At 42.1% G+C, this 19,868-nt stretch overlaps 2 protein-coding genes across 3 annotated transcripts in view; one reads left to right on the forward strand and one right to left on the reverse strand.

The window, feature by feature from the left end:
* The window catches only part of ARG2 (arginase 2), a 23,286-nt gene extending 14,552 nt beyond the window's left edge, over positions 1-8,734 (forward strand). Inside the window, exons 4-8 of the mRNA XM_075713400.1 lie at positions 499-658; positions 5,442-5,536; positions 5,676-5,780; positions 7,260-7,396; positions 8,334-8,734. Coding sequence (XP_075569515.1) covers positions 499-658; positions 5,442-5,536; positions 5,676-5,780; positions 7,260-7,396; positions 8,334-8,539 — 703 coding nt within the window. The 3' untranslated portion in view covers positions 8,540-8,734. The remainder of the gene's footprint in view (positions 1-498; positions 659-5,441; positions 5,537-5,675; positions 5,781-7,259; positions 7,397-8,333) is intronic.
* Positions 3,919-19,613, reverse strand: VTI1B (vesicle transport through interaction with t-SNAREs 1B). Of its 2 annotated transcripts, none has more exons than XM_075713404.1 (7): positions 19,499-19,613; positions 15,100-15,158; positions 13,661-13,852; positions 12,156-12,329; positions 10,145-10,206; positions 8,763-9,043; positions 3,919-3,981 (listed from the first exon to the last, which is right to left on the reverse strand). In XM_075713404.1, exons 1-6 carry the CDS (start codon positions 19,611-19,613, stop codon positions 8,947-8,949), a joined length of 699 nt encoding a protein of 232 aa, XP_075569519.1. In that variant the 3' UTR covers positions 3,919-3,981; positions 8,763-8,946. The 2 variants fall into 2 exon arrangements, with proteins under 2 accessions (XP_075569519.1, XP_075569518.1); XM_075713403.1 differs by lacking the exon at positions 3,919-3,981 and adding an exon at positions 8,472-8,510.
* Positions 19,614-19,868: the final 255 nt, after the last annotated feature.

A 19,868-nucleotide genomic window follows, 5' to 3' on the forward strand; every position in this document is an offset into this window, starting at 1 on the left:
TAATGCCTGCGCACAGACCGTTTTATATATGCGAACCTCTGTTTCTCCTCTTTTTCACTAACCTTTGGTCTGAGAATTGGTTGAAGAAGCTAGGGTATGCAAGAATTAATTGCGGGGGGGAAGGTGTCATGACTGGAATAAAAAAAAAAAAGGGCTGAATAGCAGAATTGGTGAGTGAGCACACTAGATCTTCTACAAGTTCATTTGGAGCAGAACAGTTGAAGATTAAGAGTGTGGGAAGGGTGACACCGGAGAGAGAAAAGAGCTCTTTCTCATCTGTCAGTTCTGGTATAGTCCTGCAGAGTTACTTGGAGTCTCCTGGAATAATGATAGTGGCATGCCATGCAGTTTGCATGGGATGCACCCTTTATTGTCATGGATGGCTGATGTGTTGAAGCATGACAATTCTGCAACTTCGGTCAGCAACAACTTCCCATTGTCCTTGTAGTTGTTCTGAAGGAGAAATGGTGACTAAAGACTTTGTTACTGTATTTCCAGCTTGGCACTCGGTTCTGTCAGTGGCCATGCACGGCAGTGCCCACACCTTGGCGTGATCTGGGTGGATGCGCATGCTGATATCAACACCCCTCTTACAACTCAGTCTGGAAACCTCCATGGACAACCTCTCTCATTTCTCTTGAGAGAGCTCAAAGATAAAGTAAGTATCTTGCTTGTACGGTTAGCCTACAGTGAAATCCTCAGAGCATTTTACTTTTTCTGCTGTGAGGTGCTTTCTTATCTGCTGCAAATGCACACCTTTTTTTATCTGAGTACAATCAAAAATATGTATTATTTGTGCATTTACATATATATATATACGCGCGTGCACACACACACACACGTAAATACAGATGTACATAGACATTTAGAAACAAGAATGAGAAAAAGCTTTTCTTTGTGTTAGCACCCTCATGGGTTGTACAGAAAGCAAGAGTTCACACAAGCTCTATGTAGCAGCTGACCATGGTGCCATTCCTGCGTAATGAGCGGAGTTGGTGCTGAGGCTGCAATTCTACCAACTGAGCAAAAGGGGGAACCTCCCCCCAGCTGAGCCTGTGAGAGCTGTGCTGAGCTCACCTCCAGTGACAGCTGGTTCCTGCATACCTTGCACTCTTCTTCTGCTTAGTTTGGCTCTTCCATGTTTTGACAACCTTGGGGCCTGACAGGGGCTGTTCCTGCATGATCTCTCTTAACTGGCTGCTCTGGTGTTGGCTCACTGGCAAATATTACAAATCAGAACAGCTGTACCTGCTTACAGGGTGCTTTGAAAGAGATATCTTTGTCTTGGAAAGAGGTCAAATTATCAAAAAGAGCTGTTTACCGGGGCACATGGAATGTGCATGGCCAGTTTTTGCTACTGTCAAGATGCTAAACAGTAGGATGACCTAAGGCCTCCATAACCTTTTTGGCTTAGCTGTGGGCTGTAACTCCCTGTACAGGTACCTGTAGCATCTAGTGGAGACACTACAGTGACAGCCTGTGCATTCTTAATAACTGGGGCATTTGCAGTAGGAACTTAGGTATGTCTCTGCTGAAGCTTAGGCTGGAGAGTGGGAGCAGGAACAGCAACTGCAGGTTGAGAATGGATGCTGGAGCTGCAGAAAACCTGACTCTTGATTTTATTCTGGCACTTCACACTGCTAGTCATTTCTCTTAGATTCCCCCCCCCCCCCCCCGATAAATTTGGGGGTTGCTGTGTTGATGGAAGTATGCCTCTTCCAAGTAAGATAAAGGATGTTTAATGTCTCTATGGCTATTGAAGATACTATTGTGTTAGTGCCTGTCTGGCATAGCAAGATTGCTATCATCTGGTAAAGCTCTTCTGCTTTTCTCCTGCAAATTCTTTTGAATGAATTCCATCCACAAGTCAAGAGTCATTTGGTGCTTTTAGATCCTTTCCTCTTTCTAATAATTCTAGTATGGTCTCTACAAACATGCTAGAATTCCCAAAGTAATGCAAAATTAATAGGGTTTCTTGAAATATCCCCAGGACATGAGAAGGTCAATATAAAAGGTTACTGTATTTCTAGTTTCTTGCCCATAAGTTAAAGGGGGTGATTTTTTTTTTCCCTTCTTTTTGGCAACTGCACCCATTTCTGCAGGACAGATAGGAAGAGCAAAATTTTGCAAATTTTGGAGCTCACCTAAGGTGAGTTATGTCTTGGTGACAAGTTCTTTGATAGCTGAGGAAGGAGGAGAAAGGCAGAAAAAGATATGCTGCTTTTCTCTTTTGTCAGTATGACAAAAGTATTTAACTGGCTTCCTGTATACACGTTGCTGATTTCTGGTCTGCTGGGCTCAGGTTCTTGAGCAGCACAGAAAAGCAATTTTTTTTTTTTTTTTTTTTGAGCTACTAGAAGAATACTGTGAGCTTTCTGGGGTCAATGGGGGAGCAGGCCTCTTGCCAGCACCAGTAGTGAAGAAAGAGTAAGATTAGGCTATGGTTAGAGGTGAGTTAGTCAGGTATGGTGCTGGTTATGCGATCTCATTACAAGCCCACCTAAGCTCTAGCTGTCAGGAAGCCTATGCAGAAACATCCACCACAAGCCCCTCAACCTGTATTTCCAGCTACACAAGCAGATGTGTACTGATTTAGAGGGTTTTCTTACCATATTGTATTCCAGTTTAGAGGGATTTAAAACAACATCTGTCTTGCTGGTATAAGGTGGCCTCTACAACAGTACAAGTTTTTAAATAGCTGTTGAGCAGTAGCAGAATGTGCCTTTGACAATAGCTTGTCTGGCTACATATCCGACTCACTGGAGGGAACTTATGTGTGAACAGGTGCATGTGGCTTGCTCTCTCACTCTCATCCAGTAAAGCAGTTGTGTTGACAACAGGACAAAAAAATTTACTGTCCTTCCTGACTGCTTTGCAAGGATTCTTTTTGAATCCTAGAACTGAAGTCCTACGCTCTGCTAAGCATAACTTCTTTCTCAAAGCGATAGGCAAACTAACCAGTTGCACTTTGCTTCTCAAGGAGGTTTCTGTCTTGTCAAAGGGTACACAGCATAGTAGCGTGAGAGGACAAGAGAGATTTTGTGGAGATTCCTCTACCTCCTGCCTTGCTTTCATTCATGCTGTGAAGGAGTTGTTGATCAACCTGTCTCCACCATGACACATCTGTCTATATGCTTCTCTGGGCGGACTCCCATAATTCCACCAAGCTGTCTCTCTGGGTCACAAGATGTGGTCATCGACCTAGTAGTCTCAGGAGTTAGCACTTGGCTCCCTGTCTAGATTGTTTTGTAGAACCACAGAGAAACAACAGCTCTTTTGAGGATATAAAAAGAGAGCACAATCGCCTGCACAATTACATTTTGTCTTCCTGATTCATTGCCCATCTCTACTAACTGGTACTGCTCTTCCAGCATCTCCAGGCTCCTTGTTCTTGATTCCCTATCAAGAGGACATGAGACAGAGGTAGTAGTGTAACATATGTCTCTCTCGGTGGCACAATCTGTTTAGACTGTTCTTGACCCCATGCCAGCTAACTCTAGCTGGTGTAACCTTCTGTGGGATTGCATGAGACCTGAGTCAGGAGCACTGTCTCTTTGCTTGGTTAATTTTTGAGACACATCAAGTTCTAGCCCTCGTTCACTGCATGACCCTACAAGGAGCTGTCCTGGCACAACATAATGGGGAACTGATGTGGCAGCAACTGCTTAAATTAGCACAACTGCCAAGAACTCCCCAAGGCTGTTTCAAGTCCCTCAGTTTAGGTGTTATCATCTCACCTGTTTTCAGAATCCCTTATGTATCCAGGGCTAATGAACTTGGTCAATACTCTACTGAATTAAATATACTTCATGTTGTCTGCTACATGGGGACAAAAGTGATGTATCTGGCTATGAGATAAAATAAAGCATTTGGCCAGGTTGCTGTAGAACAAACCCTGGTGTTGCTTGCACAGTCTTGTTCACAGGCTGTCAGCTGCTCCGTGTTTGTCCTGGTAGCTTCACAGGAGCACCGCCTGGTACGCTGCAAGGCAAGGTGGCGCTTTAGGGCTTTTAAAAAACTTTTACAATTAATTTGCTGTTTTAAGGGAAAATATTTACAAACATAATCCTTTGACTGGCATTCCTCAAACTGAGTATTAGTGTCAGGGCTCCTGGAACCACTCAGGCTAAACTCACAAACTGCTATTAATAAGTTACCATGAAAATGCCTGCACCTTTTTCTGATGCCTGTTTGGCTTTACTATCAGCAACTTCTTTTCTATTGCAACAAAGTAAAAACAGAGCCTACCAAAGGAAGTTAAGGCATTCAGTTTTCTTTATTTCAAGAGGAAGAGGTATAATTAAAAATGGCAGTATTAAATCTACTAAATCATTGATACTAGAGAATATCTGACAATTTTATCAACACTATGCTCAGCTTATGGTATGGTGATGGGTTTTGCAGATACAGCTTCATTTTGGAGACCTGAATTATTTTTCCTAGTGGTCTCCAATTTGTTTCTCTCTCTTCTGAATTCATGACTGCAGAAAAGTTTCAGGTTATTGCCCCAGAATAACAAATGCTTTCATTATATGTGCTTATTTAATCCCAGTGTAATTAAATATAGCTATGGGTGTGTTAGCCTTTAAAAACCCATCCAAGTGTTGTAACTAGAATCTGATTAGTAATTGAGAAGTATAAGAGGGAAACGAAGCCTTCTTGCTGCTTGACAGCTGTGTTGGCTGTAGCCATTTTCAGAGCTGGGAGAGGAAGAAGAGAAATTTGAGTTAATTTAAAGCACTCCTAAATTTAGTAGATATTACTAACTGAAGGATTTTTATAATTGCATACCATGGCTACTGAATCACCAAAGATGAAAAATGATGACATCATCATCTTTCATTTGCTGTCCTAGACCTGCTCTCTTCAGGCCTACATTAAAAAACAGTATGATGTAGCCCAGTGTACAGGCCCAACACTTTTATTTTTTCCCTTTTTTACTTCCCACTTGGAATTTGTCCATCTTTAATGTTTTTTTGCAACAGAGTTTGCATGACTTTTTGGTGATTCTCCTAAAAAGATGCAGGTGCCTTGGTTTTTATTCTTCCACTTGAGTATGACATACTGGGTAAGTTACACAGCATTACCATTAAGTGCACTGTGTAAGTGATCTGTATCTGGGTATCGAGTTTCTTATCATTACCCCTTACATTCACTGATGCTAATTAGCTATTGGTTGTGGATTTGGGCTTTTTATTCCTCCTCTTCAAACTGGAAAATGTAAGAGGGTTAAAAACATCATTAACATTAAACTCGGGTAAAATGGTACAACAAAGGCAAGGATTGATTAAATCACGAAGCCAGACTCTCAAGTAATGAAGTTTCTCTGTTTAGACAGAGAAAGGATGCTCTAAATAAATAAAAAGTTTTGAGGGAAGCATTAAATACAGTTTTGTTATATATGTCATTGAACTAACCTAACACCAAACCTTTGTTCGCAGGTACCACAACTTCCTGGCTTTTCCTGGCTAAAGCCCTGCCTTTCAGCGTCTGATATTGTGTACATTGGTTTGAGGGATGTGGATCCTGCTGAATAGTAAGTCAATTTAGACTAAAGGATTTTTGTAAAGGCTGAAATCATAAGCTGCTTTCTACATGTGGCTGTTCACAAGGGTTGCTAGATTTAAGCTTAGGCCAGTAATGTTTGGGGTTTTTTTTAAATTTTATTTTAACAGCTATATTTTGAAGAACTATGACATCCAGTATTTTTCCATGAGGGACATTGATCGCCTTGGAATTCAGAAAGTTATGGAAAGAACATTTGAACAACTGATGGGCAGGTAATAAACTATTATCTGATTTTAAACTACTCTTATCATCCACTTGTTGAATATCTACTTTCCTGAAAGTTATTTAAGTGAAGGGCACTGTTGCTGTAAGGCAGCCTAACAGAACTGTGACAGCATCTGTAAATAGGAAAGGCTTAGCACTGATTTTAGTCCTCAACTTCCACATCTTGGACTGGAACCATTTCAGTGTTTCACAAAAAGCTATGAGACTCGTTAAATTAGTCACTACAATTGTGGCTCTGTTTTATACAACTTGTTCTGTTCCTTGAGGAATTCTGCATTTGCTGCAGTTTGACAAAATGTCTGAATCAACTCAGAGTCTAGGGTATACATTATTCTTTTAAAAATATATGTAGCAACTGACAGTAACTTGAATTCAGCTGTTGGTACACGAGGTAGAAACATTTGATGGCTTCCTCCTTAGACATATGCTGTCCTGATGACAACTGCCACTTTCAGCTAGTGAAGTTCACTGAGACCACTCCCTTACTTCAGTTCAATGCTGAAGTCTTTGCTAACCTTGTTCAAGTTCGCTGAACCAGATCAGGGAGCAAATCATGCTAGTCTAGGGACACACGGAGAGGATCCGAGTTAAAAGGGTAACCTCTCACCACAGGGTAGAGCAAAGCCCTGTAAGCAGAACAAGGTCCATGTATCTGTGCTGCACGCTGTTGTATCTAAAAGTGTGCTCACCCTTCCCAGCTGCAGCTGTGCCAAGTAAAGGAGTTGCTAATCCAGATGCTCCTCTCTGCTGAGCATCTGCCTTAAGTTGGAAGTACACAGGCTACCAGTTAAATAGCTCATTTGAGTGACAAGCAGTGTCCAATTTATTAAGCTGTCATGGGTTGCCAGACTTCACGCAGTAACTAACTGACATTTTAGGTTTGAGATTATCCTTCACTTTTTCCTCAACTAGGCTTGCATGGCAGAGTTTGGAGGCAGCCTTCAATTATTGACCTGAAAAATGCAGAATGCGCCATTCATCTTGATGAGCTGTCTAGGAAATCCTCAAGTTTGGTGCTTCCTCTATCCTAGATGCCACGCAAATCAATGTTTCAGCCTTTCACCCTGGCTTTCTGTACAAAAGGAGAAAAGGCTGGATTGTATCATACACTTCTCTACATTTTTCCAACTAAGGAGACAAATACCAGATAAGATGGTTACAACTAAAGTACTTATCTTCAGCCAGATCACACCTGAGCAGATGCTCAGTGAACTTAGAAAGACAAACTTCTGATTTCCCAATGTGTACTGGGGAAAGTTCTGAGCTAAGAGATGTTTCAGAGTCCAAAGATATTAAAAAAAATAAAAAAAGCCCTTTCCAAATATGTGTAAGACATGGTACAGGACCTAGGACCTTTAGCATCGTGGAGCATGATGCTACTTTGCTGCTCAGCCTGGACAGTAAGAAATACACGTAGAAGAAGGTCAAGGTTCTGAGATTGCTTTTCTTGTTTTATTCTGTCTCAGGAGACAGAGACCAATTCACCTGAGTTTTGACATTGATGCTTTTGATCCCTCACTGGCTCCAGCAACTGGGACTCCTGTTCTAGGTGGACTGACTTACAGAGAAGGCATGTACATCACAGAGGAAATACACAACACAGGTAGGAGTTGGCCAGCGCTGCTGGAATGAGCAAGGACAGGACAAACTACATAGAGCTCATATTGGTTATGTTTTTCCCATGTGACTAGATAAACATAGTCAAACCTAAGGTGCTTACAAAGTCAATTCAACCTTCAGTAAGGGAAAAAGAAATCCTATGGTTGGGCCATACCCTGGGTGTTGGAAGCAGCTTAACTATCAACAACTTCAACTTACCGAAGTAAATAAAACACATATTATATTAACAACTAATGCCAAAAAATTACTTGGTGGTCTTGTATAATACTGTCCCCCCTATTCCTAGACGCATGAGGCCAGAGGTGAAGATGGGCATCTGGAATAAAAAAATGGATGCAAACAATTTTAAATAGTTTGAAGTTCCATTCTAGGATTCAAGGCTAGCAAATCAAGCTTTCACTAAGTATACTGCAGTTGACTCAATATATGAGGAATTTCCTTTTTATGCCACGGAGTTTTTATTTAAATTGTTTTAACAATGAGTTAATTGCCATAAAGTTGGTATGGGAAGAAGGAAAAAAAAAACCCACAACCAGACAACAGATTCATTAACAGGACGGCAAAAAATACTAGGTAAGACTATTTTATATCCCCTAATTTTTGACTGGGAGAAAACAAGATTAAAAAACATTCCTCTCATAAGCATATATGGAACATCAAACTTCTTTTTCCTGACTGATAAAAGCATGGACAAATGAGGTAGTGACGATACAAGAAAGAACCAAATTAAAAACACAAACTTGCACCTAAGAATGATAACCTCATCCCTCACTTGAGAGCCCATTTTACTTGTCTAAGGGGCAGAGTAGGTCACAAGCTCAAATACCAGACTTGCTGCAATGAATGAAAGGCTGCAAAAGAAACCCTATTAGAGATGTTACCCTTCTTCAAAGTAACAAAGCTGTAAACCATTTTCACAGGAATGCTTTCAGCCGTAGACATGGTTGAAGTCAATCCACTGCTTGGAGCTTCTCAAGAGGAAGTGAATGCAACTGCTAGCCTTGCAGTCGACGTGATAGCAACATGCTTTGGGCAGACAAGGGAAGGAGCACACACCGCTTTTGATGAACTCCCAACACCCAGTTCTCCAGATGAATCTGACAGTGAAGAGCAAGTGAGGATTTAAGAACCCAAAGTGTTGGGTACGTTGGACATTACAGAGCTCTGCTGAGGCACTTGAGCGCATAGATTGTCAACACTTGGCAAATACTGTTACCTTCTCAATTTTTAAATAAACTAGCTTTTCCACTGATTGGTGGCTACTTTATTACATACCAAGATTTATTCATTTAGTTAAGTATATACAAATTGAGACAATAAAATATTTATTACCTTCTTATTAATCTTACCAGTAGTTCAAGTCTGTCTCTGCATTTTCCTTTTACTCCCATTCTCTGTCTTTCTAGTGTCAGTACAGTATCAGTTGAACATGCTGTCTCACGAGACAGTTCAATCCTCAGACATTCAAAGGGAACAGACATCCGGTCCCATCCAATTCCTCAATGTGGAAAAGCTCATCTCACTCAGGAAGATTCATCTGCTGTGGAAGAACTTGTAGTAGACCACACCTCCTAGGATGGCTAGTTCCAGGATGATGATAATTGACAGCAACAACTTATTAGTGGTTACTCTAGAGTTAAAAAAGAGAAAAAAAAAAAATCCAAGCTAGCTTTTTCCCCCCCACTTGATTATGAAAAGCAGATTCTAGCTAATTTGATGTCCATCATGCCTTCAGTAAGTATACTCCCTGTTTCAGCTAGACCAAAGTCCTATTCAGATGTTTCTTAACAAGCAGGAAGGGACAAACTCGGTAGTTTCCCACCCATGTTTTCCTGGAAATTCTGCTTAAATCTTCTACTTCAACAGTAGCAGTTCTGTTCTTCTTCCCCCGCCCTGCATAAGGCAGCTCATTCTGCTCTGTATGTGCCTACTCATTTGATTAAGCAAAGAAGAAAACATCAGTTGAACTCCTGTGCTAAAACCCACCTTGTGGTGCTTTTAGTTGAAACTATGTAGTTGAAATAAAACTACAAAATCTCAAAATAATAATGTACTTTTACTATTGAAAATTATACAGTTATCATAACCTCCTTTAGCAACATGTACAAAGGAAAGGTTGTTAGGCCAGCAGTACGTACTGGAAATATACTCCATAAACTGGTTTATAAGGATAATTAAGCCATATAGTTAAGAAACTATAAATACACTTAAGCAGCCAAGGCTTTAGTCATCAAAATAGTATATGGTCAGGCCAGTTACTCATACGACAGTCCAGCTACTCCAGGGCATTACAGTGGGCTAAACAGATTTGTCTGTGTCATCAGACAACTAAATCACTTAATGCTGCAGTGATTTATGGCACAGTTTTTTGCAACCTGAATAACATGGCGTCGCATCTGAAGCTACCATTAGCAATTCACTGTAACTTGCTTATGTATGTCCAAATCCCTCCCCTCACCGCAGTTTATCACACGGGACAGTTAAAGACCCCATATTATCCTAAATGAGCAGCATGAATTCATTAGTGTTCAACTACCTGTACTCCATTAAGTAATTACCAGAGAGGAGAAAATGCAAATTAGCATCTGCACATGGGCACACATTCCATTTACATATTCCCTAAAACATCCCCACAGTTCCAGCTGACACCCTATTCCTTATTTTTTCCCTGAAACCAGCAGGCAACAATGCTACCTGCTGAGTGGTGCTCCGAGTCGGTCCCGCTACTCACCTCCTGGACATAGAACGTAGAATCTTGCGACTCTTGCTCAAGTTTTCACTCGTATTCACCAACTGAGAAGAAAGAGTAAGTTATTTGCCAGTTGAACAAGTACAGAGCAACTCTGTAAAGATGCCCTTGGAAGTAGCTGGTGTTGAAATGCTGCAATTAATAATGGGACCCAGGCTAACCATGTCTTCTCAAAATTCAGAGCCAGCATTGTTCTCTACACACAATACAAGCTGAAAGCACTTCCTCCTTAGAAAGGAGACAATAAGACTTTCATGTATACTTTTTCCCTTAGATACATACAAAGATACGCAATTTAGGATTGCTTTCTGCCTCTTATCTACAAATACCAGAAAGTTGGCATTAGCTCCTTTCATTAAATTTCATTTCATTCCTAAACGATTCTATGATTCTATGATTATTCTAGTTGTTGACACCAGAAGAAAATTATACTGACATGTTCTCTCCAGTGCATTTCTGGAACTGTTTGAAATGCTGTTCAATTTCTAGCAAAGAAGGAACCCTGCTGCACTGACGGGTCTAACTGACGCAGTGGATACAAGCTCTGAGCTGTTAACAGATAATCCACTTCAGCTTCGTAATGCTCAGAAATGAACTGTCACGTATTTCTCAGTCAGCTGTTAAGAAGCACATAATTAAGTGAGGTTACAGACAACTAAAAAAGCTGTTGTCTTACAGACAGAGTCAGGATTCACGATACATGGCCACTGGAGGTATCCAGGTAAGATTTCGCTATTCCACTTCCAAAGCTCCAGGGGAAGTGAAAGGTAGGCCAGGACACTTTCCAGCACCGCACACAGACACCTGCCTGCACAACTCCTCTCTAGTTGAAGCTATTGCCCTCAACGGCAAAACTGGCCCCGCAGGCACGTTACCTGGCACTGAGATCGACTGGACCAAGTCGGGAAGAGAACTACAAGGTCCATTCAGAGCTTACTAGGTTTCCAATCTTTGCTCTGAAAGACCAAGCAAAAAGAAAGCCTGCTTCTAGTTGGAATGCATGTTTAATACAATTCAGCAATACAACACCTAAAAGGTTCACAATAAAAGTCACAGCTTCATCAACAACTGTGGGTAGCCTGACGCGCTTGGAGGACTATAATATGTTTAATCAGAAGAAGAACAGACAAAAACTATACCTACAAATCTTAAGATCACATTTTCCTTCCTGCTCGCAAGCCCAAATTTGGCAGCAGGGCAAATAAAATTCTGACTGAAACTGAAAAACTACTTAAATGAAAAAGCTACAGGCTTTGTTGCAATGAGTGGAGATAACTCCCGAGAAAAAGGGTATGCTTTTAGTTTTGGCTGAGCGTGCTTACTTGCCAAACTGAGCATCGCCCTGCAAGTCACTTGCCTAAAAGCTTTACACTCAGGATCCCTTGTACATACAGAAAATCCATCGGTTTGTTACTTCAGAAATTGAATTCTCAGTTTTGCCTATGTGTGTACACAAAACAAGTGAACTACTTCTTAAAGCTTCCACAGTAGAAGCAGAGCTGCTTGACCTGGGGATGAGGACAGGCATCTTGTCTGACACTGCCTTCTCCCTCCTTAGCTAACCTACAAATATTGAAGGTTAGTAATTAAGTGATTAAGCTTCTACTAAATTTCAGTTCATCAGAAGAACGTGCTAACCGCCTCCCAAATCTAAACGTTTAGTAGTAAGCTAGTGGTGGGCAACTCCTTAGCATTCTTTTAAATCTGTAATTTTTTCAGTAATTCTATTTTTTTTTAGCTGTGGTTTATAGATCTAATATCCAACCTTGCACAGACACAGCAGCAGACACTTGGCCATCGTGTTTTGGGCCCTTCTATAGTAATTTTTTTTCCTTTTATGAGCACAGAAATGTGGCAGCCTGGATTTGGTCCGTAGAAACATCAAGTGGATTACCATGCCTAGGGAGGTCTCTGAGAGAAATTACTGGCATACAGTTCCCACTAAGCTAACATCAGGTTGTTTCAATACAATGCCCGCAGTTTCCCTGCTTACTCTGCTCTTGGTGCGTTCCAGTTGCTCCCGCTGCTCCCCAAGTTCTTCAATTATATCAGTGCCTATCTGATCTGTTTCAGCAGCAATTCGGTGCGAGCGCTCAATGCTCTGACTGGCTCGGTTCAGGCTGTCTGTTCCCTGGAGAAGCAGCACCCTCTGTGACTGCAGGTTAGTCTGAAAAATAACGCATGCTTCACTATTAAGCACAAAGAGAGAGGCATTAGGCTTCTGACATACTCAAAAGTTAGGATGGGACTCCACAGGCCATCCGTTTGTATTAGCCGTACATGCTTCTTACGTTAACGGATGTAGCCCAGTTAATTCTGAAAGAGTTCTTGTTCACATTGTGAGATTATGGCCAAATCTGGTTAAACCTTGAAAAAGAAGGACACGCAACTGAAGAGTTAAAACAGTTACAAAAACCTGTCTTTGCAACAATTTACTTTTCCGTCAAAGAACATTTACATGGAAATAGTATCTTTGCTTTCCAGATGCTAACTTCTCCTTCCATTCCTATCTAAATTCAGTCTTATCTGTGACTTCACAGTTGGTTGCCAGGGAGATCATTAAGTTTACACAGTCAAAAGGATTAGGAACAAACAGCACTAACAGATGGACTGCTAAGCAACAAAGATCCTCTTTTCGTGCCAGTAGCCTCTGCTGGAGGATAAGAAATGTTTGCTGACCTTGGGGTCAAAAGGTAGCTCAAAATAAAGTATTTTCTTAAGCTTCAGAAAGTCTGACCTACCACCCTACTCTCAGGTTTTGGAGGAACCAATCAAGAGGAATCAAATGCAAAAATTTACCAAGCTACCGCAGAACGAGATGCTAAGGCAAGAGCCTCCCTCAGACCTTCCTTATCTGAGGCAGACAAACACAGAGCTCACCTCCATGAACTTTCTGTACAGATGACAGCACGTTGAAGATAATAAGATGATTCAGTCTCACTAGCTCAAATATATCTAAGCATACCTGGTAAACAAAGACATTGGTGTATTTCCTGCACTGTAGCAGCACATCATAGTGAATGAAGTGCTAGAGGATGACTTATGTATTTTCTTGAAATTATTTACACTGCGATTGCCTAAAAGAGAATTCTATCAAAGAACCTATGCAGTGCTTGATTCACAGAGTTTGCTAGTTTTGGAGACTAAAACTAGATCAGTTAACTTTTCTTCTCAGTCAGTAGCATCACTTTCGTGTTTTCACTGCTCTACAGGAATGATTAAATAAAGCACTTCAGTACAGAGTGTTGTGTAAGTTACTAGCTGCATGGCATTCAAGGACTTCCATTTTGGTTATACTCGTATCTTTGTTTTAGAACAGAAAAGCTCTCCTTTGAGTTCCAGGCGTTCTTTCTCCTCCCTGAGATATTCCTGTTACATGCAGAGAGATACACAGGGAGTTACACAAGCACAGAAGCTATGTGGATTAAAGTAGAAACACTGGAATAGTTTTTTAAGCAATCACAGCAATGTCAAATAAAATTTATATTTAATTCTCACACTCTGTTCATTTTCTGTGGAGAAGATTCCGTATTTTATATCGCCTTGACTTCCAGGGCCCAGTCCCAAATCTGTGCTTCTCATCTCTCTCTGGAACATGGAGAGGTCTCTTCTGTATGCCCGGATTTTGCTCATCATTTGGTTCCGGAAAGGCAGAGGAGCATACTTCAGTTCTTCCTCCATTTCCCGCAACTTTAACAAAAGAAAAAGTGTTTATTTTTTAAAGCACCAAATCTATTCTTAGCAGCAGCTATACTCAGAACTCACGCCCAGATGAAGGGATTTACATGTTTTTATGTGTGTGATTGGTGGTGGTGGGGGTTAACTTCAAACCCTTTACCCCTCATCTAGTATTGAGTATACATTCTGCCTAATGCTGTTCAGTCCACAGGGATTTTCAGATACACAATGCCTCAAGGAAAAAGAAAAAAAAAAACCAAAAAAATTAAATCGCCAAGCTTAAATGCTTGATATTTTCTGAAATGTCAGTCCATAACTTCAAAATGTGCAGTTCTCACTTTCATATTGTTTAAGCATTTATACGATGGGTAGCAGCTTCTCATCATATCTATGCAACAGAGATCTACTGCATAGGTAGGCATGCCACTAAATTTATATTCTGAACTTCCAGGCCTGGCAACTGGAGTTAGGATTTGTAAACCCCGGGATTGCAGATGTGTGAATTTTCATATCAACTTTTGGTGACAGTCGTTACAAATTCACAATGCTTAAAGCTGTCCGTCAATATGAGCTCTCTCACAATATGAGCTCTATATCTCGTACATCACCTACAGAGATACATGTCAATAAACCCCAGTAAGTTAGAGGAATAAAGCATCTCTCTCAAAAGAATGTTCAGCTGTGACTCAAAAACATCCTAAGAAGAAAAGAAAGCTTAATCCATAATGTCTTGCTTAAAAGAAGTCACATGGGCTATTTGTGCAGTTCCACATCATCTGCTGTTCAGGAAGCCTATACAATAGATGTTTCAAATGTTCAAGATCCCTGATATTTAACCATCAGACTATTATAGCAAGGTCAGATGGGTTAAGATCAACATAAGAAAAGACAGTAGGGAAAAAAAAAAGGGGGCGGGGGGAAGCTTCATTACATGCCCTCCCTACAATCTCTAGCAATTGTAGTTGCACTTCTATCACTCTCCTTTATTCAACAAAAGGAAGGCAATACCCAAACAGCACTCAAAAGAAAAAATATGCATCTAAGAATATTTGTCTATACCTATAAATGTATATAGATATATACAACAGTCTTGGCAAACAAAGACACATCTATCAGATCAATGACTCAAACATTAAAAAAATACATTTGTCTGCCAGCATAGGAACCACAAAGAGAGTAAAATTTGGAAGTACTGTCCTTTTTATGGCATCAATGTTTCAACTGGTCAGAAAGGCCAGAAGTCTAGACTTAATGTTTACCGTTTCATTTGCTTCACGCTGTTTCTCATCAAATTCTCGAACTAGTTTTTTCTTCTCCTCTGTGGAAGAAAAAGTAGCATGTCAGATAAACTACGGAGAAATGACAACAGAACTCAACCTGTTATAGACAAGGAAGCTGCCACAGATGGCTGATTACAGAGATGCCAGGTCAAAATTTACCTCAAACAGGAACGGCCTGTTCTTACGACAACTTATCAGAAGAAGGTGGGGGAAGAGAGCAGAAACCATCCTTCCGAATGCTGGCCACTACCTCTGGTAGACAAAAGAAGTCATTTTTCAAACCTGAAATATTTTTCTGACCTATTATCCTCCAATCTCCACTGACAAATTGCATGTTGAGAAACATTTAACATGAAAGGATAACAAAGAGGACATGTTGGTAAACAGCTCATAGATATTTCTTGCACACATTTGGCAAGATTACTGAAGGCTGAAACTTCAATTTGGATTTGAACAGAACATCAAGTCAAGCTACATTTCCAAGTGAGCCCTGAAGTTCCTGGCAGATAGGGCACCCTGCATTCTCATGGTCATAAAGTAACTAGGTAAACGTGATAACCATTCTAGAGTACTTGGAGATCAAAGATGCCATCAAGATACCACCTCAGGTTCACAGATTAATGCCCAAATGCTTCCCTCTTCTGGAATGACAACACTTGTTTAATCAGCCAACAAAACTAGACCTTTCACTTGTTTGAGACAGTCATTTGCAGAGGTCCTTGTATCTAGGGCTTTGGAGGCCAAAGAATGGGTTTCACCGCTGTTACTCTATTTTTAAACTAAACCTTAAGACATGTATCTTGCATGTGTTAAAAAACTATCATACCTCTCTAATATCCACGATCAGTGAAAGTAGAATTCTGAAACTCCTGTTATCTGAATGGAGCAAAAATACATGTTTTATAAGCTTTTGCAAAAGCACTGAATACAACCAGCAGAGGACTCTTGTAGAGTCCTGCTGAATGAAACCAAATTCTGCCAGAAGTCTGATAAATATGCACTAGCCTAATTCATCTCTCAGGGGAGAATAATTCGGTCTTAAATAGAATTTTGTGTAGCAAAAAATGCAGACGGTCATCTTGGTAAAACTTCTCTAATTTGATTTAACTTAAAGACAAAATTAAAGATAACATTATGAAAACATCGTTGTGGTAAAAAACTGACTTGATAATACCTTTTTGTAAATATGGTCCTCTGTGAAAGAAGCAGTTTTTTAAACCACTGCACTCTCAAGAGAGAATAGGAAAAAAAATTAGAAGCGATCAAAACATTTTTACATAGCTCCTCTCATACACACGACATGCCGAAGCTGTAGCCTTTCCCTTTCAGTTCAAATTCATATTAAGCCCCAGAATCTGAAGTGTAGAGAACTTAAGACAGAATTAAAAGCCATCATCTGACAAGAAGCTATCTTCTCAAGTAGCGCACAGAACTATTACAGCCTAAGCGACATTATGTCTGTTAACATATTACACGCTAGCCAGTATCAGGAAGTGCAATTTCAGATTCCAGTTAATTCAGGAGGAAATTCTGACTTACGAGTTCCTAAATACACTCTCCTCAACTTCCTCCATGATTTGCCACCATGTACCATGTACATTTGCGCTGATGCAATTATTTGTGTAGCTGAGTTGCAAGTGAATTCATGAACTGCAGGAAAACAGCCCTCAAAGTCACTATTTTGTTTCATACAGGTCATTTCACTAATCTGATTTAAGTAGCACCCTCTTAAAACAACTGCTGCCTCAAACTAATTGAAACCTGGTGGAGTACCCAAAAAAAGCGGTATTTTATCTTCTTTGTGTCCCCCAAGCAGATTAAGATGACAGTGTTGTTATAAACGAGTGGCCAAAGAAATGCTAGTTTCCAAAAGCCAAGTAGCAATGGCTTGAGACTTTGTTGTCTATATGCCAAGAAAAAGACAGGCAATGTGGCTTGAAAGCATTATACTGGATCTGGCCTAACAGAAATGCCAGAATACATTGAGCAGTTTAATTCATATCACTCTGAATTAAACCGTGACTCGAAAGGACATAGAAAGAACTTTTTTTAATGCAGTAAAAAGCACCTAAGCCACAGTAACATTACCCACATGCTCATCAACATTTAATTGATTTATTTCCAATCAGTTAGAAATAGATTCAGTTGAAAAGGACAGCTAACTGAATTAATTTAGAGGAAAGTATCTGTATTTGAAATGGATGCAGGCTGTTTAAAACACCTTCTTACAAATTTGGAAGGAAAAGATTTGTTTCTACAGCTAGGAATATGTTACCTTGTTTATATGGCATGAAACAGCATTTCCAAACCTCTGCCCCTCAAAGATGTCCCAAAGACTACAGATTCTGTCTTCCCTTGAGTTTGGGAGTGTCCCAATCATCTTAAGAGAGTATGCAAGGTATCTTTTATTGCCTCCTGAAGTTTTCAGAATCAGGTAACTCAGAAAATGAAGATACACTCCCCCCACCCCCCCATGTACAAGAAGCAAAGCAAGCACGTTAGGAGAGTGGAACGCCTCCACCAGACAGACAAATTCCTAACTCATCTTAAGCTCTCTTAGAAATACTGTCCAAAAATATTACCAGGATTTTTGCAGCAACAAATTTAAAGAATAGAACAGTCAGATTAAAATTTCATAGTATGTCTGAAAAATCAGTTTGGAATTACCTGTAACCTGTTGGGGGGGGGGGGGAAAATCTACAAGCATTGCAAAAATCACTGCCTGTAAATACTCCATTTAAACCCATTGCTCAGAATTCATTACTGAAGACCACACCGTTCCACGGAGACCTGACAAAGCTTTACTTCACCAAGAAACCGACCACTCTCCTTTCTACAAGGAAATAAGGATTTCCTCCAAGAAAGGGCAGGTCTTCTTTTATGCTTTTTATTCTTGTTCACTGCTAGTGAAATTAAGTCAGCTTTGAAAGTTGTCATTTGCAGGTCTGTACATCTTTCTTGTGCCGAACTTTCTGGAAATGCTGATGACAAGGATTGCGACCCTGAATTTAACTCATTATTAGATGGAAAGCCAGATAAGAAATGGAATGTTAAGCTTTTCACAGCTTGTGTTATCTAGCACAGGCTGGTATATTCTGAACAAACCATTTTTATGATTTTACACCTAAACACATAAAATTGATCAATTCTGGGAGAATGACAAGACTATCACAGAAGGTGGCTGATAGCCCCTACTCGTTCCTGTCGTACAGAACCCAAGCTGAGCTGCAGCAGTTTGTGATAACTGTGTATCATGTTTCTCATACGAAGGAAGTACTTAATCAAAGAGATTTGGTGACATTGATAAAATTCTCCTTGTCACATCACTTCCCTTTCCAGTTCTCAGAATACCACCAAGTATTAAGAGCTGAATCCGAAGCACAATGCCAAGTCCTACAGAGAAGCGTTCGTCAGAGTGCTTTACCCACTGGTATGGTATAAAGAATACCCATAAAATCAGATTCTGCTTCTAATATAATTTTGTGCAGCTTGATAGTTTTTTTGCTAGTCTGTGGGTAGACAGTGCATAAACCAGACTTTTAAAACAGTCATTTAAAATGCAAATCTTCACCACTAAGTCTACAAATGGTTGTGGGCAGTTGTGAGAATGAAAACTGCTTTTAATTCTGCTGAGATTTTAAACAAGAGTCCAACAATGACCAAAAAAAAAAAAAAAACCCAAACCCTAAGTACTGCAGTTCAGCCAGCTCACCTAGAAACTTCATGAAATAACATCCAAGCAACAACTCCTCCTCAGAGACTGGGCTGAAGCTGAAAGCCCAGCACAGAGTTGAAGTTTGCCAGCCAAGAGGCGCTGCCCCGGAGGAGTGCGGCGGCCCACCCGCCTCGCCACTTGCGTATTCGGGGCTTTGCGTGACAGGGCCTAACGGCCAAGAGCAACGGCAAACAGCCAAAAGCAAGAGCGCAGCACCAACTGAGAAATAAGACGCAGCGCAGCGAGGCCTAGCAAAGCCACCTGCGCCCTCCATGGCGGCGCCGCCCGAAAGCGCTGCGCTCAGTTCCTCGGCAAAGGCCCCCCCCCGCACGCGGGCTTCCTTGAGGAGACTTCGCCCCCCCCCCCCCCGGCTGCGAGAAGGGCTTTATCGATGGGGAAACATCCCGCACCCCCCGCGGCGACCGCGGCTACCCGAGAGGCCGCCCGCGGGGAGGGCCCGGCCGGAGGGCCCCGCCGCCCCCGGGCAGGGAGGAGGGCAAGCACGGCCGGACCCCGCCGCGGCCGGGCCCCAGCGACAGGGAGAGAGGCGGCGGGGGCGGCCGTCCGAGCCCCCGCTCCCGGTAAAGGCCGCCCCGCCCCGCCCCCGCTACGCCCTGCCCCAAGCAACGAGGAGCGGCCGCCGCCCGCCCGCCCCCGCCTCACCGGCCGCGCCGCGCCGCAGCCGCTCGGGGACGCCCCGCAGGTCTCCGTGCAACCCCCGGAAGATCTCGTGCAGCCGCTCCAGGTGCTCCGAGGAGCCGGAGCCGCGGCCCGCCATGGCAGACGGCCGCCTCCCGCCACGCTCGGCGACGGCTCCCGCCGCCCGCCCCCTGGGCTGCGCCGCCCTCGCCAGGCGCTTCCGCCGCGGGACGGCGGCGGGGGCGGGCGGCGCGCGGTGCCCGCCGGGAGCTGTGATCTGCCCGGGGCGTGGGGGGGGGCGGCGGCGGCGGCTCTGGCCCTTCCCGGGGCGCGTACGGCCGGGCGAGGCTGCCGGGAGGCAACGCCGCTCGGTGCCCCGGGCCGTCCGGTTTGT

This window comes from Pelecanus crispus, chromosome 6 (assembly GCF_030463565.1).
Source record: "Pelecanus crispus isolate bPelCri1 chromosome 6, bPelCri1.pri, whole genome shotgun sequence".
NCBI classification, from domain to species: Eukaryota; Metazoa; Chordata; class Aves; order Pelecaniformes; family Pelecanidae; genus Pelecanus; species Pelecanus crispus.

Coding starts and splice junctions, on each gene's coding strand:
- VTI1B (XM_075713404.1), bottom strand. CDS start 19,613: ATGGCGGGCCGCGGCTCCGGCTCCTCGGAGCACCTGGAGCGGCTGCAC. Junction 15,159..19,498: donor GCTGCGGCGCGGCGCGGCCG/GTGAGGCGGGGG, acceptor TTTCTTCCACAG/AGGAGAAGAAAAAACTAGTT. Junction 10,207..12,155: donor TGGAACGCACCAAGAGCAGA/GTAAGCAGGGAA, acceptor CTTTCTTCTCAG/TTGGTGAATACGAGTGAAAA.